At 42.8% G+C, this 25,285-nt stretch overlaps 1 protein-coding gene across 11 annotated transcripts in view; it reads right to left on the bottom strand.

The window, feature by feature from the left end:
• Positions 1-25,285, bottom strand: part of CPEB3 (cytoplasmic polyadenylation element binding protein 3) — a 203,363-nt gene that overhangs the window by 6,000 nt on the left and 172,078 nt on the right. For all 11 annotated transcript variants that reach the window (XM_055118878.1, XM_055118875.1, XM_055118881.1 and 8 more), the window contains one exon: positions 18,517-18,698. In XM_055118878.1, the coding sequence (XP_054974853.1) occupies positions 18,517-18,698 (182 nt within the window). The remainder of the gene's footprint in view (positions 1-18,516; positions 18,699-25,285) is intronic.

Below are 25,285 nucleotides of genomic sequence, written 5' to 3'. Positions count from 1 at the left end.
GATCTTGTCCCTCCTTCAGTGTTTTTCTTTCTTTCTCTCTTTCTTTCTCTCTCTCTCTCTTCCTTCCTTCCTTCCTTCCTTCCTTCCTTCCTTCCTTCCTTCCTTCCTTCCTTCCTTTCTTTCTTTCTTTCTTTCTTTCTTTCTTTCTTTCTTTCTTTCTTTCTTTTTCCAGTTGGGGCCACACCAAGAGGTGCTCAGAGCTTACTCTTGCCTCTGTGCTCAGATCACTCCTGGTCACAATAACTTGGCTCATTCATGTGCACAGCAAAAGCAAAAGTCTTACCAACTGTACTATCTTTCCAGCCCCTGGTGTTTTCTTTTTCAATTTTTTATAATATTATTTTGATTTGGGATCACACAGGCAATGCTCTGGCCTTGCTACTGGCTCTACTACACTCAGGAATTTCTCCTGGCAGTGCTTGGGGGGAATCTCATAAGATACCAAGGACCGAACCCAGGTATGCCATTTGCAAGCAAACACCCTACGTTCTGTACTATCTCTCTAGCCCCTAAGTTATGTTTTAAAAATTGAGGTTAAGGTCATAAAAAATCAACCTTTTATGTAAAGTGAACATTTGAGTACATTCACAATGCTGTGTTGCTATACCACCTTTAATCCAGTCCTGAGACATTTACAACACCCTAGAAAGATCATTTATACACCCAGTTCTATTTTGCTTATTTTGGGGCCCCACCCAGCAGTGCTCAGGGGCGGCTCCTGGTGGTGGTCTGGGGACCAGGTGTGGCTTGGGATTGAACCTTTCTTTAGGGCCAGACACAGCCCACAGGGCCTGATACACACCCATGGGAGGCCCAGGTTTGCTTCCTGGCGCGGTGCGGTCACACAAGCACAGTTGAGCACAGCCAGGTGAGTAACTTCATCCTATTCTAGTAACGAACACCCCTAAAATTTTACTTGCAATTGTAACAAAAACTATAGATTACTTTGAATTAAGCTGAACCGTATATACACAGGAATCTACATGAAGAAAGATTAAAACTAGGAAGGATGGAAGGAAGAAAAGAAGGAAGGAAAGGAAGTACTGATATATATATATATATATATTTAAATCTTAATATGTATGAAGTAAGAGATGGTAGGCTTTCCTCTTCTGTTGGGTGGGGAGGCAATGTTGGCTGTGAAAATCAAGGCCTTACAAACACTCTAAGGCTGAGCAGAAACCTGTACCCAGAATACGCTTTTGTAATCAGAATAGAAACCAAGAAACGCCAGAAGGAGATCAATGGATTGTGTAAAAATAAAAAAATTTGGTGGTGCGAGGACAGTACTTCTCACTTACGAAGAGCAATCCCACTATTCCCAGTCATATCTCTAGCCTAATATTAAATTTAAATGGCAAGAAAAGGGGGAAAAAGTCAATACTGGCAAGAAAAAAGAATATGCACCACAGCTGGAAAATGGATTGGGAAAAAACGGCACAGAAGCCACAGGTACAGAGCCACAGCTACGGCTCCACGAGCTGGACATGCAGGAGCTGCCAGCCGGAGCTCTGGGCTCAATCCACAGGCAGCCACATGTGAAGCAAGTGCCCAATCTGCTGTTCTAGTGCACTGGCCCCACCCCTTCAAAGTCTAACACCTTCCAATGTCTTTTATGAATCTGCACTTCCAGTCATTTTCATTTGGACTTTAAAGCTAGACAATCAGGGGCTGGAGCGATAGTACTGTGGGTAGGGCGTTTGCCTTGCACACGGCCGACCTGGGTTCATTCCCCGGCATCCCATACGGTCCCCCATGCACTGCCAGGAGTAATTCCTGAGTGCAGAGCCAGGAGTAACCCCTGAGCATTGCTGGGTGTGACCCAAAAAGAAAAAAAAAAAAGTTTTTTTTTTTTTTAGGTGGGAGGGGGCAGTGAAGGAGGGTTGGGCATCACCTGGCTGTGCTTAGCGCTTCCTGGGTCTGGGTTTAGGAAATACTCCGGGAAGAGCTGGGGATTGAACCTGAGTCAGCCATGTGCCAGAAGGTGTCCTAACCACTGTACTTTCTCTCCAGGAAACATAAACACACAGGCCCTACGTGGGGCTAATCAATAAAACCACAAATGAAGCAAAACAAGAATAAAAGCCAAAACCAAACAGAAAAGAGTCCACAGAGCTAACCCCAAGAAGGGCAAGGGGAGACACTGCTGCAAAGCTGCCTCCGGTACCTGCGGACAAGGTGCTGACCTGCAGGGCAGAGGCTTACCCTGAGGGGCAGACACACAGCACGACTGAAAATGGCCACAAATGTACCTGTGCAAGTTGGTTACCTCTGAACTCTCTAACTCTCGCCTCAAAGGGCGACACGTAAGCCATATCTCTGACCACTGAAGTAAACAAAGAGAAGGAGCTTCAGAAAGATGATGGTATTAAAGGGGCATTAAACTAAAGAATCATTATTTTGGCTCAAATGGATTCATTCAACTGAATTCATTCATCTGAACATATTCCTTGCCAGTAAATTGGATTCTGAGCCTATTCAACATACTGAAGTGATGAATTCATTTGAACCTAGTCCTTGCAGCTGGTATATTGAATACTGAAATGCAATGGAGAACAATAGTTCTTTCTAAAATAATAAAGTCTATGAGAGAATTTCTTAAAGATATTTGTAGTGGGGGTGTGTGTGAGAAAAAGATATTTGTAGTTTTACTATATCCTAATGGCCTATGTACTATTATTTGATGTTTCATCACTATCCAAATTAATTCTATTTCCCCCATATACAGATATGTAAGTTTTTTTTTAAAGGGAGGGGTTTCCACTAAGCACCTAAATATCACCCTGGACCATCATTAAGCTGTAATGTCTTGGAGAGACCAATCAAGGTCACTGCTCTGTGACCCCCGTGAGGTGTCAACAGTAGGGCTGATCATCACCAAACTGCTTCAAAAGGGGCTGCAGACACAGACACCGGAACCCACACCACAGGCATTACCCAAATAAGGAAAAGGAAAACTGAGAGAACCCTGGGACGCAGCGGGGTTATACAAAGCAGGACAAAGAGAATGACATATTTGAAAGGTTAGACAGAAAAAGACAGTCGTTCTTTCATAAACCGTTGGCCATCCATGTTGTCGCTGTTGTTTCCAAAAAAGCTGGAGGAAAGATCTGCCACTATTTCAGTATCACTCAACAACAGAACCAAAGTCAATAAAGGACCGAGCAACACCTGGGAGCAGAGAGGAGACGCTGCAGAGGCTTCATACACCCGTCCCAGGCCAAGAGCTCCTTCTCCTCAGAAAAGACTACTGAAAAGGGACACATCAGCCAAGCTCGGGCTCATTTTGAATGATATGCCAGAGGTGAGACAAGGACACCAGCAGCTGGTCTGTGCCTATGGCAGTGTACCCTGTGGGAAAGGGAATAGCCCCAGCGACTCTTTTAGATACCAAGCAATCACATGGCAGGGAAGGCAGCTTACAGGGAGTTGAAAGTGGGAAGAAGTGAGTGTTTTGGAAAAGAGAGTAAACAGGCTGGAAAAGAAGGCCATGTGAAGGATATCATTTAATTGGGACAAATGTACAGGCTTGGGGCTGGAGTGATAGTACAGCAGGTATTGCATGCAGCTGACCTGGGTTCACTCCCTGGTACCCCTTATGGTCCCTGAGTACTGCCAGGAGTAATTCCCGAGTGCAGTCAAGAATAATCCCTGAGCATCGCCTGGCGTGGTCCAAAAACAGAAAAAAATTTTTTTTCTTTTGGGGTCACACCCGGCATGCACAGGGGTTACTCCTGGTTCTACACTCAGGAATTACTCCTGGAGGTGCTCAGGGGACCATATGGGATGCTGGGATTAGAACCCGGGTCAGCCGCGTGCAAGGCAAACGCCCTACCCGCTGTGCTATCGCTCCAGACCCCAGAAAAAAGATTTTTTTAAACATAGCTTTATTGAGATTAATTCCTATATGGCACAATTAGATTAGATTAGTATACCAATCTTCTTGTGTGTGATTCCATTTATCCATGTCTGGAAATCATGACAGGGGCCTGGGTGAGTGCCCGATGGGGCAGCTCCCTCCATGGAAGTTCAAGGCCCCTTACGAACCCCCAGCACCCATCCTCCTGCTGAGTGGAGTGATGATTACATCGATGATTACATCCTGCTGAACTAAAACATAGCTGAGCTTCTGGAAGCACTAGCCGGTGGCTTCCTTGCTGTGCGTGAGCTCCAGTGCCCTTCCACTAGTGTGTGCAAGCATTACGGCCAGAGCCAGTGACCCCTGGTTTCCAACACAACTGAGAGAGGAGGGTAGAGGCAAACCCCCAGGGCAACCTCAGGCACACGCCTGGTTAACACAAACACTGTCTTTATAACGGCCAACTCAGACCCTTCACTGGGGCAGGAATACTAAACATGTTTCAGTATAAATTTTTTGACTATGAGCTGAAATCCTGTTTTTTTAGAAAGGAGATGACATGATTAGGAAATTGAGACACCAATATGAAATCAGCTTTTCCTTCACAAAATTACCCACAACTTTCCAGGCACGGCAAACTTACTGCTGTAAATTAATTTTAGGAGTGATCTGAGGTAGATTAATAAAAAAGACACATGGGAGATGGTTTGGATCTCATTGCCTTTTAATCTTTCAAAGGCTGGGACTTACCATTTTTCACTTTTTTGTTTTGTTTTATTTTTTGGGTCACAGTGCGTGCTCAGGGCTTACTCCTGGCTCTGCACTCAGGGATCACTCTTGGCGATCACTCGTGGCTCAGGGACCATCCTTGGTGCGAGGGACTGAACCTGGGTTGGCCACATGCAAGGCAAGCACCCCGACTGCTAGACTATCTCCCCAGACCCCACTTTCTATATTTTTAAGTGCAAGACAAAGGAAGGACTTTTTTTTTTTTCAACGAAAAATTTAAAAATCATCCACAGGCCTTTCCTATGGTTCAGAATGTGGTTCTATGAGCTCATGTCCACACATTTGCTTCATTTTTATAGTGCAGAGATTGTGAGGCTCTGGACTTAACATCATGTTTTCAGCTGCGTTTCCAAGACTGTAACTGTCAACACCATTATAAGCACATTCCCTTAGCTAAAGTAAATTTTGAAAAGAAAATTTAAAACAGGATAACGTTTTTCTGAAACAAAGAACCAGCTGACAATATTTTCCATGATCCACAGATTCACCCACTAATCTGTTTTCTACCTGTAATGCTTGGGAACGGGAGTTAAGATGTGAATAAAAATCAGTCTTGGGACCAGAGGGATAGTACAGCAGGTAAGGCTCTTGCCTTGCAAGTGGCAGATCTGGGTTTGATCCCCAGCATCCCATATGGTCCCCTGAGCAATGCCAGGAGTAATTTTTGAATGCAGAGTTGGAATAACCCCTGAGCATCATCAGGTGTGTCCCTCTCAAAAAAATCAGTTTCAATATAACTTCTAGTAGCAGAAGAGTAATTATGTGCAGAAAAAGGGATAAGATAATCATTAAATATGTTTATTAATCATTTAAAATTAAACTGAATGGGCCTCTGGAGAGGTAGCTCAAAGGACTGAGTGGATGCTTTGCATGCTGGAGGTCAGGGTTTGAGTCTCAACACTGTCTGTTGAGCACTGCAGGAGGAGTCCCTGAGCACTTCTGGGTGTGCCCCTCCAAAACAAAAACAACAAGGAAAAAAATCTTCAGAGAGCCGAACCGCCATGATTCCCACCCTAGCCCAGGATATTGAAGGACAGAATCTCTGTGTCCACTGACTGGCTCTGTCACAACGTCAGGGGCTTCAGCTTCCTCTGCCTTATGAGAGGTTTGGTCAGCTCTTTTAAGAAAGAATTCGCAAGCACCAAGACCTTTCTACTGACAGCTAGGGCCCCAAATCTTGCATGTCTTCCCAAGATCGTTACTTTGATATGATGAGTGATCACCAGCAATCAGACCCCTGTCTGCAGAGATGATGCCAGGGCTGGAGTACCTGCTCTTCGAGAGGGAGTTAGGGCCACTCACGCCTCATGGTTCTGCTGAGCACCACAGGGAGAGCTTCCCTGAGTCCCAAACGATGTGGCCTAAATATGTGTGTATATATATATATATATACATATATATATATATATATCGCTTTATGGGTCACACCTGGCAATGCAGAGGGTTACTCCTGGCTCTGCACTCAGGAATTACTGCTGGCGGTGCTCAGGGGACCATATGGGATGCTGGGAATCGAACCCAGGTCAGCCGCGTGCAAGGCAAACGCCCTACCCGCTGTGCTATCACTCCAGCCCCGACCTGAACTCCTTTAAATAAAAAAAGAATCTATTTCTAGCCAAAGGCTCCAAGATTCCCAGTGCTTCAAAATATGTACAGGTGGAATCAGTTCTGGCCATATTAGAACTCACTCTGGGTATCGATTTCTTTCAAAGGGTCAAACCAAGCACAAAGCTGGGAAGCTTCCAAACCTTTTTAGGTGGGGTCAGTGCAGCAGCAGAATATCGGGTGGGTTGCAGGGGTCTGTGCTCAGACTGCAGGCAGACAGTCAGGCATAGATCATCAGAACCATCACTTCCTTTAATATCCAGTCTGATATTCTAACTGTGGCAAGGGACAAGGTTTAGTATTCACAGTGCTTCTGTTATATGGTTACTGGGTCATACTGATCTTTACTCAGGCTAAAAATATGAAGCCTTTGGGAGTCTCGAAGTAAAATTCAGGACCAAGATGTATCCCAGGAAGAGATGAAGAAAAAATATGTGAAATATATAAAGTGCTTGCAAAGAATGGTACAATACATAACATCCTATTGAAGTTTTAAAATAGGCTATTCTGCGGGGTTCCACTATTCAGAGCCAATCTATGCTATGGCTGAGCTTAGCACAATGTTCCTTACATTCAAATATTAGGACGCTCCAAACTGGCTAATCAGAAGCCAGTCTCTCGGGTCTTCTGCATGAAGCTAAAACCAAGAAGTTTAATTGAGGGAACATTTGTCAATAGTATACTGATTCCTTATATTTTCCCTTCTTCTTTGCTTAAAATATACAAAATAATCTCAAGTACTCATGAGATAAAAACCCTATAAATTACTAAGGGACATTATTCAATGTCCTTCCACTGCCATGAGTACACAACAGCTATTTTCCTGTCCCACCCCCTGTCAGTAGGCAATAATATATTCAGAATCCCACTTCTGGGGTCTGGAGCCATAATACAGTGGTTCGGGCATTTGCAAATAGTCATCCGAGACTTAACCCCAAACAACATAGATGTTCTCCTGAGTTCCACTCAGAGTGATCCCTGAGTTCAAGTCAGGAGTAAGACCTGAGCTAGGTATGGCCCAAAACCAAAAAGTCAAAAGAAAAAAAAATCCCATACTGAGTATTTTTTCAAAAGAATTAAAATTGGGTTTTTAAAGAGGTATTTGCATGGTCTTGTTCCTTGCAGTATTATTTATAATAGTCAAAGTATGGAAGCAACCCAAATGTCACCAAAAAACAGAAAAAATGCAGCACAGTAGAATATTATTCACTGTTTAAAAAGAATTCTGACGGAGGCAATCATATGGATGAGCCTTGATGACACAATCCCAGTCACAGAAGGGTGATACTGAATGGCTCCATCTTAATGGGGAATACAACTAAGTGACACACAGAGCAGAGAGCAGAGTGGTGGCTAGCAGGGCTTAAGGGCAGAGGGACTGTCAAAGGTGTCAGCTTCATTTATGCAAAATAAAACACTTCAGTGATCTGTACACTATTGTGTCTAACATTGGCAATACTGTAATGTATGTTTAAAATCTGTTAAGAAGGTAGAGATTTTATGTGTTTTCTTCATCACAATAAGAAAAAAATTTATGGTGGGTGAGTCACACTTGAAAAAAAAAAGGGGGGGGCCAAGACAGGGAAAATAGTTGACTGCTTACTGAACTTCTGATTTTGAAACACTGGAGAAGGCCGGAGAGAGAGCACAGCGTGCAAGGTACTTGCCATGCACGCAGCCAAACAGGGTTTGATCCCTGGCATCTCACATGGTCCCCTGAGTCCATCAGGAGTGACTCTGCATGCAGAGCCAGGAGTAACCTCTGAGCACCTCTGGGTGTGGCCTTCAAACAAAATAAATAAATAAAACACCGGAGAAGAGGGCTAGAGAAATGGTACAGGTGGTAATGGCACCGGCCTAACAGGTAGCAAAGGCAGGTTCAAATCCCGGTACCACATATGGTCCGGAGTACTGCCAAGAATGATCCCTGAACAAAAAACCAAGAATAAGCTCTGAATACAGTTGGTGTGCCCCACAAAACCGAACAATAAATATTGGAGAATACTCTGAAAACAGTACTTTCCCAACTAGATTCCTGATGCATTAATCCTGAGAGACAGTACATTTCAGAAGAATTAAAAAAAAAAATCCTGAGCAACACGAGTACAGCCCTGGTGGACCCTGGCACCCTAACCCTGAGCAGCAACACCCTCTTTGGCTGGGCACTAACTGGGCCTGACTGGCTGGCTACTGCTGGATGTGGCCCCCAGGACCCTAAACGCTCCCAAAACCACCCCTTGGGAGAATTTTGTGAAAATTATGTGCTGTCTCCTTAAATCTTCATAATGAAGATTAGTGTATAAAAGATTCCAAGGAGTCCTACAACAAACTAGCCTATTTAAGGTTCTTCAAGAAAGCATTTCCAAATTCATTTGACTCAGGAAAAAAAAAACACTCCTGGCAAAATTTTAAAATACTTCAATTTTGTGTTAAACATTAAATCCCAAGGATATTAAAATCATTGTTTTGGAAAACAACTTGCAGAATGGTTGTTTAGGGGAACTAATTTTAGTGACACATTCCTGGACAACGCAGTTTTGCACATGGAGCTTCTTTTTCTGTGTGTGTGTGTGTGTGTGTGTGTGTGTGTGTGTGCACGTGCGCATATGTGAATGTGTTTGTGTTTATGTGTGTGTGTCTGTGTATGTATGCATGCATGTACATGTGTGACATCTCTGATAATTGAACCCACAGTCACACAAGCAAAGCAAGTGTTCTGCCTCTGTGCTATATCCCCAGCACTCCTCGTTTTAAAAACTCAAACAACCAACTTCACCCTTATCTTTACTGAGATATTCAAATACTTTTACCATGTGGAATTTCACATGTGGAATTTCAATTAGACTACCTAAGAAGCATCTTCCAAAAGAATTTACCTACCAGAAGGGATGGGTTATCAAACTTTGTAAGGAAGAAACATGAGCACAAAAATGTATAAATCTGTAACTGTACCCTCACGTTGACTCACTAATTAAAAATAAACTATTAATAAAAAAAAAAAAAGAAAAAAAAAAAAAAGAATTTACCTACCAGTCATTCATGGCTTCATATAAGTCAGTGCTACTCTATACTGGCAGAATGCATTACAGTTTTCAAAAGCACTTTCACTGGCATTAATACACACAAATTTTTCAAGCTATACAGTAAGTGGTATGGTCAAAATTAAAGCTCGGGGGCTGGAGCAATCGCTGGGTTTGATTCCGAGCATACCATTTAGTCCCTCAAGCACCGTCAGAGTGCATGAGCCAGAAGCAAGCCCTATGCATTGCCGGAGTGTGACCCAAAAAGAAAAAAAAACAAACCAACCCCACAAATTAAGCTCAGACTAGTTAATTTTAGTTTAGTATCCTTTCTGGAAGTTAAAAGGTCTTTACGTGGGGCTGGAGCAATACACACAGCGGGTAGGGTGTTTGCCTTGCATGCAGACGACCCGGGTTCGATTCCCAGCATCCCATATGGTCCCCTGAGCACCGCCAGGAGTAATTCCTGAGTGCAGAGCCAGGAGTAGCCCCTGTGCATCGCCAGGTGTGACCCCCCACGCCCCAAAAAAAAGAAAAGCAAAAAAAAAATAATAATAAAAGGTTTTTATGGGTGAGATACTTTAATTTCTAGGAAACAACATGACCAAGCTGTACTGAAAAATAGTTGCAGAGAAACCACTCAGATTTTAGTAAATTAATTGCTCACAGGGCTGCAAAGATATTACACAGGTTATGGTACTTGCCTTGCACTCAGCTGACCTATGTCCAATCCCTGGCACTGCTGTCCTGAGTGATTCCTGAGCATAGAGCCAAGACACAGCCCAGAGAAAACCCCCAGGAGAGGCCCCCAAATAACACAAAACTGTGATCGTATCAATCAAATAATATGCTTCTGTTTGACTAAGGAAGACTCAACTGATTATACAGTTAGATATTCTCAGAATGACACAAGATAGACAAATGGGTAGAAAAATGACCATTAAAAGCTTAGCCAATTTAAAAGTAATTTCATTTTTCATACTACAAAAATGTTTCATATGTAATTGACCTCGATCTGAGTGACAGAACTAAACTTAGATGAACAGTTCATTTGGCTTACTTCTAGAAATACAATTTAAATGGACACTGAAGGGACAGGAGAGATTCCAGGGATTACAGTACATACCTCATAGAAGCCAGGTCTCAAGTTTATTCTCTGGCATTGCCAGAAATAGCCCCTATGGCCCCCAGCACCACTGGGTCAGAACCTCAGACCCAAGCATTTAACTGTTAAGCCTGGAAACATCAGATTAAAGATTGCTGGGAGCAGCCCCTGGATTCCCCGATGATGTGGGGAAGTTCCACCACCCTAACAATGAGTATAGATATCTTCTATTACCTTTACTGTACAATTATACTTCATATTGTCCCAGATTTTCACTTTTTAAAAATAAGTCATATAGGGGCTGAAGAGATAGTACAAGTGGGTAAGGCACTTGCCTTGCACACAGCCAACCTGGGTTTGGTCCTTGACATCCCATATGGTCCCCCGAGCCCTCCAAGAGTGATTCCTGAGTGCAGAGCCAGGAGTAACCCTGAACATCATGAGGCATAGCCCCTGTTTCCCCCCACCAAAAAAAAAGGTGAATTTGCTTTATTTAAGATATATGATATGGGGAGGAGAAGTGGGAGAAGAGAGAGTGTGAGAGAGACACAATTTAAGAGGCAACACAGGCTTCTGAGGAGGAAAAAGAGCCCACACCTCACCCCTACTTTTTTATCCATTTTGGGTCACACCTGATGATACACAGGAGTCACTCCTGGATCTGCACTCAGAAATTACCCCTGGCGGTGCTCAGGGGACCATATGGGACGCTGGGAATCGAACCTGGGTCGGCCGCACGCAATGCAAACGCCCTACCCACTATGCTATCGCTCCAGCCCCCCTTCTCATCCCTACTTTTATTTTACATTAGAAATTCTCGGTTTTTATTTTGTTTTGGGGTCAGGATTTACTCCTGGCTCTGTGCTCAGAGATCACTCTTGGTGGGGCTCAGGGGACCACACAGGTACCAGGGATTGAAGCTGGGTCAGCCTGTGCAGGCAAGCGTCCAGCCTTCTGTACTACTGCACTAGCCCCTAACTGCAGAACTATTTCTGGAGAGCGGGGAGCGGCATACCAGACTGTGCTCAGAGCATACTCCTGAGTCTGAGCTCAGGGCTCACTCCTGGCAAGTTCAGGGGGCCACATGTGGTACTGGGGATTGAACCCAGGTTGTCTGTGTGCAAGGCTAAAGGCCTTACCCACTGTACTACCACTATGGCCCTAAAACTTAATTAAAAAAAAATTTTTAGGACCCACTCAGGACCATATGTGGTATTGGGGATGCAACTGGGGTCATCCATATTTAATGAAACTGCCTCAACTGTTGTGCTGCATCTCTGGATCCTGACTAAGAGCTCTAAGAGGAAAAAAAATATATAATAACCACCAGCCCCGGGCATACAGGTTAGTAAGGGAACCATTTTAAAAGCCCAATAAAGCAGTAATACAAATCATTATCTGTAAATCCTAATAACTTTCAAAATAATTTCTCTGATTTGTTTTTTGATTTTTTTTTAAAAAAGATCTCTATTTAGATGCCACGATTTATAAAGTTGTTTACAATAGGGTTTCAGGCATTCGGTGATGAAGTCTCCAACCTTACCACCCCTTCACTTCATCCCTTCTTTACTGATGCCCAGTTTTTTTTTTTCCTTTTTGCATCACCTGGCAATGTACAGGTGATGTACATTGTACAGGAGTTACTCCTGGCTCTGCACTCAGGATTTACTCTTGGTGATGTTCAGGGGACCATATGGGATGCTGAGAATCAAACCCGGGTCAGCTGCGTGCAAGGCAAACACCCTACCCGCTGTGCTATTGCTCCAGTCCCTGTTTTTTGACATTTTTTTGGGTGACACCCAGTGGTGTTCAGGGCTTGCTCCTGGTGCTGGGCTCAAAGGTCACTTTTGAAGGGGCTTGGAAACCCTATGGGTTGCCAGAAATTGAACCTAGGTCAGCCATGTGAAAAGCACCTGACTGTACTATTTCTCTGGCCCCCAGAAATCTGTTCACAGATAAATTTCATTGTTTATCTATGAATAAACTATAATTAGCTTGTTGTTCTTACCGCTACAGAAAAACACAATCAAGTAAGTAAAGGAATAGTAAAATGCCCAGGGTAATGTATTGTGACTGGCAGTAGACATAAGAGTAAGCATAATTCTTCATGTGCTGTTCCCTTGCCAGGACATTTTTTCACCAGAGTGAAAACAGAGAGATAGTACCAGGAGTTATGGCACTAGCATTGCATGCAACTAACTGATGCCGATTTAATCCATGTAACACAGGGTCCTCCAAACACCACTGAGAATGACCCTTAGCACAGAACTGGGAGTAGCCCCTGGGCACCGCTCTCCCATCAAACATACCCTCCTCCCGTGAAAAAAATGGGAAAGAACCCCTGGATCTCTATTCGATAAGGTTAGGAGTGAGCTTATGTATTTCCTGGCTCACACATTTCTGGATGGGGATTGCCCTAGAAACTTCCCACCCTGTCAATGTTCTAGGGATCCTCCACCCCGCAAGTCATCACATACCACAGGTGATCCACCACAAACGCTGCACTAGACCACTCTTCTGGTATCATACAACTTTCATTTGTCAAAACTGGGGCAATTAATGTTGCCAGTGAAAATAGCCATAAAATAATGCTTGCTGTAAACTTTAAAATATTTATTTGTAATTTTTTTCCTCAGGAAACAGGCATAAGCTGCTTTTGTGTCATGTACAATAATGTTCCATAATGAGAATCACTATGACATGGGAAGTGCGAAAGCATTTCTCTTACATACTGTAACCCATGAAGTTACATTGAAAAAGGTTTGGGCCACAGGAACAGCTGAACAGGCTAAACTTGTGTTTTACGTGCAGGAGGCCTGGGTTGGATCCCCAGCACCTCATGGCTCCCCAAGCACTGACAGGCATAACCCCTCAGCACCACTGGGGATGGCCCCCGAACAAAAAAGAACAACAAGAAAAACTTGCGTAAGTTTTTACATGAAGCTAACAAAGTGAAATCAAAAGCAAAATGACTGAACAAAAGCATACACACAAATCTTTCAGCTTCATTTGGTTAATGTTCAAAATAATCTGTAGATTATTAATCTATAGACATAGGAGAAAATCCTGACAGTTAAAAACATCTTCTCAGAACAAAAGGGAATGCCCTGCCGCAGAGGCGGGGGAGGGGGGGTCGTGGTGAGGGATGGGGCAGGGGGTGGGAGGGGGCGGGGTTGGTGAGAGGGATACTGGGATCATTGGTGGAGGTGAATGGGCACTGGTGGAGGGATGGGTAAACGATCACTGTATGAGTGAAATGCAAATACGAAAGTTCATAAGTTTGTAACTGTACATCACAGTGATTCTCTAGTAAAAAATTTAAAAAAAATCCTCTCAATTTTATGGAGGTATGTTTTGTGGCCCAACATGAGATCTATGTCTCATGTACACTGGAGAAAGATGTGTATTTGGCTTTTGGGTGATGAAAAGCCATATATGTATGTATGTATATATATTTATTTATATATATGTATAATATATGTATAAATATATTTATGTACATAAATAAATATATATACATATATATATATATTTGCTAGCCCCCTCTCTTCCATTTCTTCCTTTAATGCTGTGTTGAGTTTTAGTCTCACTGATCTATCAAGAGGTGACAAAGTTGTGTCGAAGTCTCCAACTACTATTGTGTTGCTACCAATGTCCTCCTTGAAGTCTATTAGCAGTTATTTTAAGTATTTTGCTGGTCCCTCATTGGGTGCATCTATAATTAGGGATGTCATTTCTTCATTAACTACAGATGATTCCTGCACAGTGCATTATTTGCTCATGTGAAAAGTGAGGTGGAATTAGAGTGGGAGAGAAGCAGAAGGGTCAACGTGCTGGCTTTGCACGTGGCTGATGCTGGTTTGATTCCTGACAGGGATATAGTCCTCTGAGCACTGCCAGGGGACGGAACCAGAAGCAGTCCCCGAGCATCACCAACACCTTCCCCTAAAAGTTATGTGAAATAGAAAAGCAGATCAAAAACTCACCAAGGGGCCTATATTTGATTTAAATCTGTGGAAGAAGGACTCCATTATCATAAGTCTCTCTAAACCAATCAATCCTCTATTACAAAATAAAGGAAGATGGGACCAGGCCACGCCATGGTTAAAGTCTAGCTTCTATGTACCCTAAGTACTGATATTTTTTTTCTTTTTCTTTTTGGGTCACACCCGGCGATGCACAGGGGTCACTCCTGGCACTGCACTCAGGAATCACCCCTGGCGGTGCTCAGGGGACCATATGGGATGCTGTGAATCGAACCCGGGTCAGCCGCGTGCAAGGCAAACGCCCTACTCGCTGTGCTATCGCTCCAGCCCCAAGTTATTTAAATAGAAATATTTTAAACAGAAAAACCAAAGTTTGTTTTTAAATGCATTTTTGGGTTTTGTCTCTGGACCGCATCTGGCTTAGCTCAGGATTTACTCTGTGCTCAGTGCTCAGGGATCACTCCTGGCAGTGCTCAAGAACCAAACCCGAACTGGCCACATGCCTTACCCCATTAAATGTATTTTTTAGTGCATGTGTTTCTTCAGCCTCTCCAGCAGCAGTGCTCAGAAACTGGGGGGTGCTATCACTCTGGGCACAGTTGGTCCAGCTCTGTGGGTGTGACTATGCAGTGCTTGGGTCACCAGGGTCACCTCCAGCAGTGCTGGTGGGGGAGACTGAGACTGGGGTTCAGCACACACAAGGCATGCACTCTAGTCCTTGAGTCATATTCCTGGTCCCGAGGTCCCCAAATTTATTACCCAAGTGATAAGTCCCTTTTCTGGTGGAGGGTGGCAACACCTGGTAGTACCTGGCGGTCGGGACTGATGCTTGGGGGACCATGTGGTGGTGGGGACTGAGGTTTCCTCAGGCAAAGCACATGCTATAGTCCTCGGAGTAATTTCCGGGCATCTCAAATGAGAAGTCTTAACTGAGAAGGAAAGGAAAGCCGTGTCAGGGCCTTACGGGTAGCAGCTGGTTATTCCACAGGCTGGAATAAAAGGGGTTCCTGACCGAGTCACCTCTCAAACAATCCAACTCCACTCAGGAACTCTCTCATTCAGAAATAAAGTACTGTGTGTGTGTTTTATGTGTTAATGCTGAAGTCCACATTAGCTAACTTGAAAAACATGCACACACTGCCCTCATAGAAAGCAGGGACAAGAGGGGACAGACGGTACAGTCTTATTTAATTCCAAGGATATCTGATACTATGAAGGAATGACTGATGACACTATGACAGTGATTTATGGGGAAATCTGTAAGGCTCACAGAATGGATTCCTGGAAAATCACAAGTAGTATTAGGCAGGCAGAAGCAACAGAATGTAGAATAATAACCCTGGAAATACAGAAAAAAGACAACTGCCTTAAGATGAGATGCGCAATTACGATAAAGTATATAATGAACAAAGGGTCATGTGGTCCTGTGTTTCTCAATTGTTTTTGGAATGTGGTTGCCTTTTGAACTTGTTTCCTTCCTTAGCCTCCCCTGTCCTACCAGATGGCCCCCTTGTTTCATGCCATGGTCCCCCCACTTTCACAATTTTTTACCTGTGGCACTCATGGAGTATAATGGGGGGGCCAGAGGGAGCCAGCTGGCCTCCAGATGAGAAACACCGATGCAGACAATCCTAATTAAGGATCTTTACTGTTAGTCTTTTCAAAGGATCACGCTGGTTTTTTTTTTTTTTTTTTTTTTTTTTGCTTTTTGGGTCACACCCAGCGATGCTCAGGGGTTACTCCTGGCTCTGCACTCAGGAATTACTCCTGGCGGTGCTTGGGGGACCATATGGGATGCCGGGGATCGAACCCGGGTCGGCCGCGTGCAAGGCAAACGCCCTACCCGCTGTGCTATCACTCCGGCCCCGATCACGCTGATTTTTATATAAGGAACCAAAGATATGATAAAGTTGAAATGGGGAGCCCAATGGCAAAGCTATTCTAGATGGTCAATGAGTGACAGCAGCGTCTTTCCCAGTGTCCTGATGGCCTTGCACAGGTGATTCCAGCCTCTGAGCTCCTGCGCAGTACCCTAAGCTAGTCTACATGGATGTTGAGTGGCAGTCATGAGCCAAGCACCCCCACACAGACTTCTGCATGGAGGGGTCATGGTGACAGCGTGGTAAGGAAATGTCATCAGAGCTCCTTCCACAGGTGGCAGCCTCCCCACTGTGAGTCCTGCCATGACACATGACACTGTGAGTCCTGCCATAATATTTGTTACTGTTGCATCAGTAACAGATGCATCAGCCCATCCCAAAAAGTTACTTCTTGTGAACTTAGTTCCCAAGCATTGATCAGAAGCAAGAACCTACACTACTTTATTCTTCTGACCTACAAAAAGCACAGTCTATAGAAGAAGGATCCCTTCCTTTAAAAGGCACAGAGTAAATGCAGTTATTTCCCCCTGCACTGAGGTCACTGGACAATTCATTTATAACTCTCTTATCGAAGTCTCAATCTTAAACCTTAAAACACTGTATTCTAACACTGCAGTGATAGTTGTGTAACTATGTAAATAGCATAAAAGTTACTAAATAGTATGCTTTATTTATTTTAGTTTTGGAGTCACACCCTTCTGTTTTTAGGTTTCACTCCTGAAAACACTCATACGGCTCAGGGGATGTATGAGGTGCCAAAGATTGAATCTGTGTCATCTGCATACAAGGCAAGCACTCTACCTGCTGTACTATCTCTCCAGCCTCTTGAATGGTATATATTACACTGGTGATTTGTCTGGTATAATGAATTATATCTCAGGAAAGCTGCTGCCAAAATATAATGATTAAAGCTTAATTATAGCAGCATTCCAAAACATCATCATAGTAGCCCTCAAGTGCTATCCAGGTGTGATCCCCAAACAAAAAAATGAAACAAACAAAACAAACAAGAAAGGAAACTAAAGTCAGCTACACAAAATTAGTCAGTGATGATTGTAGAGTACACATAAAACTTCAATACAGAACTTAATTATTACTTTATTTTTCTAGACCAGAGCATCCTTTGCAGAAAGGCTTAAAGCCACCATATAACTCACAGAAAGAGTAACAAGATGATATTATTTGTCTGTTTCCTTTCCTGTTCTTTTATTTTTTAATTATTTTAATTTTTTTCCTGTTCTTCTATTAAGTAAAAAAGTTTGTAGGAAATATAAGAGAGAGAGAAAGAGAGAGAGAGAGAGAGAGAGAGAGAGAGAGAGAGAGAGAGAGAGAGGAGAGAAGAATAAATCCTATAAAGTGAAAAGAAAGAAACTGAACATTCTAAATTGGGATGCAAGATTTTCAAATAGGAATGTGGTTCCTAATTTTTCTTTTAGCCATTTAAATAGATCTCAGATTAACTTCTACCCAAGCTTCTAAGAAGTGGTAGAGCTTGGATTTAAGAAACTTAAACCCGTATCTGCCCACCAGCTGAACACGGGACGTCCCTACATCTCTCCCTTCTCTATAGGTCAGAGGCAGCAAACGTGAGCGCCTCTGACAACCTGGCTTTCAGCATTCCTGAGCAAAGGGCAGGTTACACCTGTGCACCTGTGGTGCTGGGAGTTAGACCACAGGAAGTTGGAGAGGGGACTGGAGGCGGTAGAACAGCCAGCTTCAATAACTGCTCCCATGTGTGATCTTGCAATCTGAAGAGATCTCAGAAGTTTAAAATGTTTCTGTAGGGACTGGAATAAGAGTACAGTGGGTAGGCCCCTAGGGACTCTTGAGCAGTGCTCCAGAAGCCACGTGGTGGTACCAGGGTTCAAACTTGGGGTACTATACATGCAAAACATGCAGTTCAGACTGAGTCATTTCCTCAGCCCTAACAGCTGGTTTTAGGAGCACCATGTATATAGGTCAAATGGGCCACCAGTTTTCAACCTTCATTAATGCACCATTGGCAACATCTCTGAACAGCACTGGTTTGGTATGCTAAATTCTGCAGGGTTATTTTCATAAGTGTAACATCACCCTGGGGAAGAGTAAAACAGAAGGTTCATTAACGCCTTAAACACCGAGAGTGCTCTCTTTTTCGGGCAACCTAGATGGTCTCATGGCCTGTGCTACGTAAGAGAGTGCACACTTATGATCATGAGGTGCTTTTCTCCCCAGGGGCCAAAAAACAATCCATTTCTAGTCTATAACAATCATACCCTGAGCAGCTGCTTACCCGTTTGTCAATGTCATTGTGTTGGAGCTGCACAAATCGAGCACTGATGGCTGCGATGTAACTCTGCTGATTGGAGAATGCCACACGGCCGGCACCTTTGGGGTACTTCAGCTCTGGGTCCGTATCAATACCAGCATAGCAGACGCCACCATACAAACGGTCCATGATCATTGCCAGTTCAACTGCAAGGAAATAGACATGATTTTGCATAAAATGTTTACAAGTTACTCTTGCCAGGAAAAGAAAGTCCTATTTAAAGAACATGCAGTATAATTAAGAGGAAACCCATGGTAGGTACCAAGAAGAGCAATCACACCAGTCTCACATGAATTTATACAATCAGAATTTCAGCACTAGTATAAAAGGAATTACTCCTTAGTAATCTTCCTCTTGTCATTTCCATTTAGTCACTACAGTGAGCCTTGTGTAGACAATGCATTTCACTACACTTAAATTACTAAGAAAAGCACTATTGACTGAACTCTATGACTGGAAGCAAATTTTTATGCAATAGTTAATGTCACACTGTTATATTAACATATGGGATTTTTAGAAGGGATTAGCAATTTGTTTTAACCTGAAGTAACACACTTAATGTTTCGAAGACCTATCATTAAAATGGTATTTGTACAATATATTTTGTCCCAATTAATAAATCTCCACACTAACCCTCATCCTGAATTCTAAGCAATACTAGTAATGATAATAGTAACGATGAGCATTTGTTGAACACTTGCAATAATATCCAGGGGACATGAAACTGCTATAAAAGCAGTGATAGCATAATCATTCTGCATTTTGTTATAGACTCTGACATCTGGACTGTACTCTTGCTTTGTTTCTTCTAAATATATCCTTCCACTGGTGTAGTTACAAAACATCAGGACAGAAGGCATCTTGAAACTGGACCACTCCAAAGGTCTGATATTCTAAAATGGTCGTACCTATCAAGATACCATGTAGAGACATGGAACAGTTACTTACCTGCATCAAAGTGCCTGAAGGTAATTTTTTACTTGAAACTCGATGGCACCTCCTCCAGGTATGACCATTTCTTTCAGGCCAATCACATGGTTTAAGTCCAAAGACTTAGCCCTACCCTTGAGAAATGGACCCACTTCTCTCAAACACCTATATATGGTATTTAGAAAAGAGAAGACAAGGAACTAGATGATGACCTGGGCCAGCGCCAGTGTATAAAGACTGTCATGTAGTTTCCTTTGCAGGTACCGAGCTCTACTATTTGTGAAGATGCAGAGTGGCACAATCCTGCCAGATGGAGGAAAAGTCCTGCAGCAGGTACAAAGGCAGAGGGGCTGAATGGTCCATGAACCCTAACAGGAAAGCCAAGTGCAACTGGTTGGCTTCAGTAACCCAAAACTGCTGAAGCAGTAAGAAAAGCTAAGTCACCATGACAGAAAGGCTACTTCTTCAAGGAGTTGCCCCATACCAAACTATGGTTTTTAAATGTCTGTTTTTTAATACGAAGAATAGCCTATACCCAATACAGATAATTTTCAGAAGCTGATAAACTATCAATAACTAAGTCCAAGTATTAGTACTTTTATAAAAATCATACATCAGAAGGCTACTCCGATGACCTTATTTTAGTCAGAATTACTATCTTATCAGCCAAGAGAATACTGCTGATCAGAGCCCAATGGACTCTGATGGCAGCCTTGGCATATGATCCAAGATTCATGTTAATTCAAACGTTGGAACAAGATTCATGCACATACCCTGAATAACAGAGTGCTGACTGGAACTTTATAACATCGTCATCAGAAAGTCTGAGGATCTCCTCATAAAGTTGTTACTATTCTATTAAGAGCAACCAAGAAATGAGTCTTTTTTGGTGGGTGGGTCTCCATTAAATGGATTTAGCAAAGTAAGTAACATCAGTGTCTAGAAATTATAATCCTAAATTTCCAAAGACCTGGTTTCCCCTGGAATAAGACAAGACAGTGAATAACACTCCTTCAGTCTGGTCAGTGGCCAGAAGGACAATGCTGGCAAAGGCTGAATGCTATTTGTCATCTACCAATGGCAGGGCTCAAGAAAGTGCTTAACTTAGAAAGAATGTATAGCAGCTCTAAACTTAAGTCTCCAGCTGAGAAGGGCTATTTAAATCATAGGTTCTTCTAAGGCATGATGATCTGCAATGTACCTTAGGCATTAGATCCTTGGATGTAAAAGAAGCACAAGCACAAACATACTTTTACTCTGAATCTAGCTGCTGAAAATCATCTTTGAGTGTCAGAGACTGCTGATAGTTAAATAAATGCTTCTGATAGCAAAGAAATCATCCCTAGGCAATAAGTTTATATAGTCACTTTCTCGGCAACCTAAAAGTCTGACAACTGACTTTTAGGTCAATGAAGTCTCATGTAAGTAAAGTACAGTTTTTGAGAAGTTGAAAGAACATAATGGGGGTGACTAATGGAAGAGTTTTTATTGGGGAGAGCCTCCCCAAATGTGCTCAGGAGGACTGGGCCCTCCTGGCGACTCTTAGCCAACTGGACCAGAGGTGCAACACAAGAGCTAGAGGATGCAGTGCTGCGTGGGCCCTGGCATGCCAGAGACCATGCAGTCTACATCAGCTATGCTCAGGAGGTCTGCAGGGTCAATCCAGAGGTGCTCCAGGGCTTTGAGCCTGACCCAGTGATGCTGGGGACCACACAGTGCCAGGGAACAAACTGGGATTGGCAGCATGCAATCTGTACTATCTCTAGCACCATGGAAGAGATTTTTGGAAGAAGAACATAGAGATTTTCTATATTTATTTCTATTCTAATCTATATTTTAACATAGAAGATCTTAGACTGTGATCAACATTGAAGGAAAGGAAATGAGGATCAAACAACTACTTAACCAGAAACTTTTTTTTTTTTTTGCTAAGAGCATTTTTTCTACAAGTTAAATGCATGCTGGGCTCAAATACCAAGTAAGTATCACTTAAGACTTATTAAATAGAGATCTTAGTTGTTGAAAAATGCAAACCTTGTGTAAAAACAGCATTAATAAGGAAGAAAGTGATATAATTCACCCATTACCTAGGGGACTAATAGAAACACAGAACAAGCCTTCCTAAGTCCTAGAATTATCCAATCTGAGATTATTTCTAATATAGAAGAAAAATATCACTTTTAGATATCAGAAGGCTGAGGTAGAAAGAGAGGTCAGTGGGCTGAAGACAAGGAGGGCCAGGTTCAACTTCCAGTATCACCAGGTTCCATGAGCATCACTTAGGAGTCACTCTTAAACACAGTGCTAGGAATATACCTCTGGAGTATACCAGCATGGCCTAAAAATAAGATGGAAAGAGTTTAATCAAGAAGATGGTTACCAGGCCACAGAGATAGTACAGCGGGTAGGTTATCTGCCTTGCATGCAGCTAACTTAGTCTTGATACCTGACACCCTGTTCCCTGGTCCCCTGAGCACCTGCAGGAGTGATCCCTGAACTCAGACTTGAGCACTGCTGGAGAGTATCACCAGAGCACTTCTGGGTGTAGGCAATCCCCACCCCGCCCCCCCCAAAAAAGTCATCATTTTTAACTGCTTGAGAAGAGAAAAAAAGTTAAAATCAGTAAGGGCCAGCTAGAGATCAGTTAAATCATGATAGGTCCATCTAGAATCAGGTGTTCTCATGAAAATGACTCCTAGATCAAGGATGTGTCTTAACCAGAAAACTGAGTCAAACCACCTACTAAGCCTGTGCAGAGAATCCTCATGCTGAGTCATCTTAGTAGAGGCCTGAAAAGGAATTCTTTTTTTTTTTTCTTTTTGGGTCACACTTGGCAATGCACAGGGGTTACTCCTGGCTTTGCACTCAGGAATTACTCCTGGTGGTGCTCAGGGGACCATATGAGATGCTGGGAATCAAACAGGGGTCGGCCGCATGCAAGGCAAATGCCCTACCCGCTGTGCTATCGCTCCAGCCCCCTGAAAAGGAATTCTTAACATTTGACCCAAGAAAGACGGGGCTACTGGAGCAGGAAATATAGGTGAAGAGAGATGGATGCCAGGCAGACATGGGCATAAAAAAAAGTCCATGAGGAAGTCAGAAGCCTCCAAGTCATTTTTCCTTTTCCCCTATTTATTTAAACAGCATACACAAGGTCTGTCTGGTCCCCACAAGCGTAGAAAATTAGGATATCTGGAAACACTATCCATGGGCACACTGTGCTTGGAGATGTTGCTGTCTGCTCCTTAGACAATTCAAGTCATCTCATGAGCTGGGGTTCATAAGAATACCATCACACCACAAGTTTTAACTACCTACTGGCTCATGCCTCAGCACATATGATAGACTGGACAGAATAACAAGAGTAGTGCAGATGTGGGTAGCATATAGCACCCTCATGATACCTCTGGGTTACAGTGATGATGTCTTAGAAGAAGAATTTGAATCTCAATTACCCTTTAGGATATCCTTGGATTTGCTCCTGATTCTTCACAGAGAACTACAGGAGACTTCAGATCATAAGAGAAGAAAACTACCAGGACTCCTCCATCTTGCCTCATCCCTTTCCTGTTTCCTATCATCATTTATTTAGATTTCCAACTCACCCAAAGATAATGTCTAAGTCTGAGACAACATGAGAACCAAATGGGGTACAGCAAGGATAGGAATTCCTGAGGGTAATGTCAATACATCTATCTCTCCAGATTCTAAACTGTGAATCTAGAAATCACATTTCTTCTTTTTGGAAATAACATAACAGAAAGCAAAGAGGCCTGAGGCCCAGAATGAGAACAAAGTGGTCTGAACTTCTGAATGAAATAAATACTGAACTTGAAGGTGAATGTTCTAGGTTCTACTACTATCAATGAGTTGGTCTGCATGGCTAGCTTATGCATTTTAAGTGGATGAAATGTGCTCATAAGTGTCCATATTGGGAGAGTGAGAATATTTTCAAATAAATGGTACGGACATCCAATTTGTTCTGAGATGACGATTAACTTGATTAAATCATATTCCATGCTTTCCAAAGTAGGGAAGACTATCCCCAGGGAATGCTGTAATGACTGAGTTGGGGGGTGGATGACAGCAGTAGCCTAAGATGTAATTGGGAGGCACTTTCTATTTCTTCACTTAAAGGGGAGGTACTGAGTAAATTTTTTTCTGAAAGGAGGCAGTAGGTCAAATAAATTTGGGAATCTCCGATCATATGCCAACCAAGTAGCTCCTGACAGCAGTCTGAGAAAACAGTCTGACACAGTATAAGTCAATATATCTGAGACAGGTGAGATCTAGGCTTGACAAAGCAGCTTCCTCCTGTACAAAAAGCCCAAAACTTGAAGTTTGGAGATCAAAGTTTGAATTTAACTTTGTTGTTTTTTTTCTTTTTTTTTGGGGGGGGGTGATGGGAAACGCAGGCAAACAATACCCAACTATGCTCTGGGATCACTCCTGGGGTGCTCCTCCAGGAATCACACAGTGCTGGGGAGAGAATGTGGAATGGCCATGAGCAACCCAAGCACTTGACCCACTATACTGTCACTCTGACCCCTAACTTTATCTTTTCTTACTTGTAGTGGTCTTAAACTAATCACTCCTTTGAATTCTGCTTCTTCACTCCAAAATGAAAAGTCTGTTGGGGGTCAGAGTGATAGTATAGTGGACAGGGTGTTTGCTTTGCATGTAGCCAACCCAGATTGAGTCCTTGGCATCCCCTATGGTCCCGTGAGGATTAATTCTTGAGTGCAGAGTCAGGAATAAGTCCAGAGCATTGCTGGGTGTCCCCCACCAGCTCCCCACCAAAACAGTCTACCACTTATAACTTCACAGGATTATCACAAAGACAGAACATACATAAGTGGTATAAGCATATGGAGTTAATGATGTTAAATGTTTGTTTTGTGGGGGTTTTACTCCCCTCAGCTCATAAATCTTTGCTGCATAGTAACATGCCCTGGTTCCTGCTCCTTAAGTGCCAATTTAAACCAGTTTTACTTTGATTCTATGCTGTTACGAAACTAGTCATCAGTATGGCCAAGTTTAACATCAGCAGCAGGTTGGAGTTTGTTTTGGAAGGTGAAAGAAAACATAAACATATACTAACATTACTAAATCCTTAATCTGACCTTGGGACAGTGGTGGAGAGTTACTGACACTCTGGTGTCGGGGAGGTGATGCAGCAGTGCAAGAATAAATCAGTCATATAGAAACACTGTAAATCGTGTTACCTCAAATAATGAATTAGAAAAGAAAAAGAAAATTCCTTAACCATAAAGACAATGCAGCTGATCGAGTCAATGTGTCCAATAAGTTATTCAGGAAAACTTGGGACTTGTTGAAAGAAAAGTTTCTACTGCTGAGAATCGTGATATAAGATAATTTCTGCCTCTACCACTTCACAGAAAAAAACTGATATGGTCATTTATATTTAAATCTGCATCTACCTATATATCTAATTTCCTAAAAGCAAATCAAAACATAGGTAAACTAGTAGAAAGTTTGTACAGAATGTCTGAAATAAATGATCTTAGGAAAATTCAAAATGTATAATCTCTTTATATCTGCCTTAAGTTAATATTTTCCTGTGAAAATTATTTTCACCCACAGTAAAGGCATTCTCACAACAGAGAAGGAAAAAGGAGGAGAAGGAAACTCCAGGATCCACCAGAAAATACTAGTAAGAAGGGAAAACAGGAAAGAATCCTTGGAGCAACAATTCAGAAAGACTGGAGACCTAAGTATGAGCAGTGGACAGGCCCCAGGGGACTCAGGTGAGTGGCACGTCAAGCTAACCTCACTAGGATGC

This window comes from Sorex araneus, chromosome 11 (genome assembly GCF_027595985.1).
Source record: "Sorex araneus isolate mSorAra2 chromosome 11, mSorAra2.pri, whole genome shotgun sequence".
NCBI classification, from domain to species: Eukaryota; Metazoa; Chordata; class Mammalia; order Eulipotyphla; family Soricidae; genus Sorex; species Sorex araneus.
The sequence above is the reverse complement of the archived record's forward strand: the minus strand, read 5'-3'. Positions and strand labels throughout refer to the sequence as shown.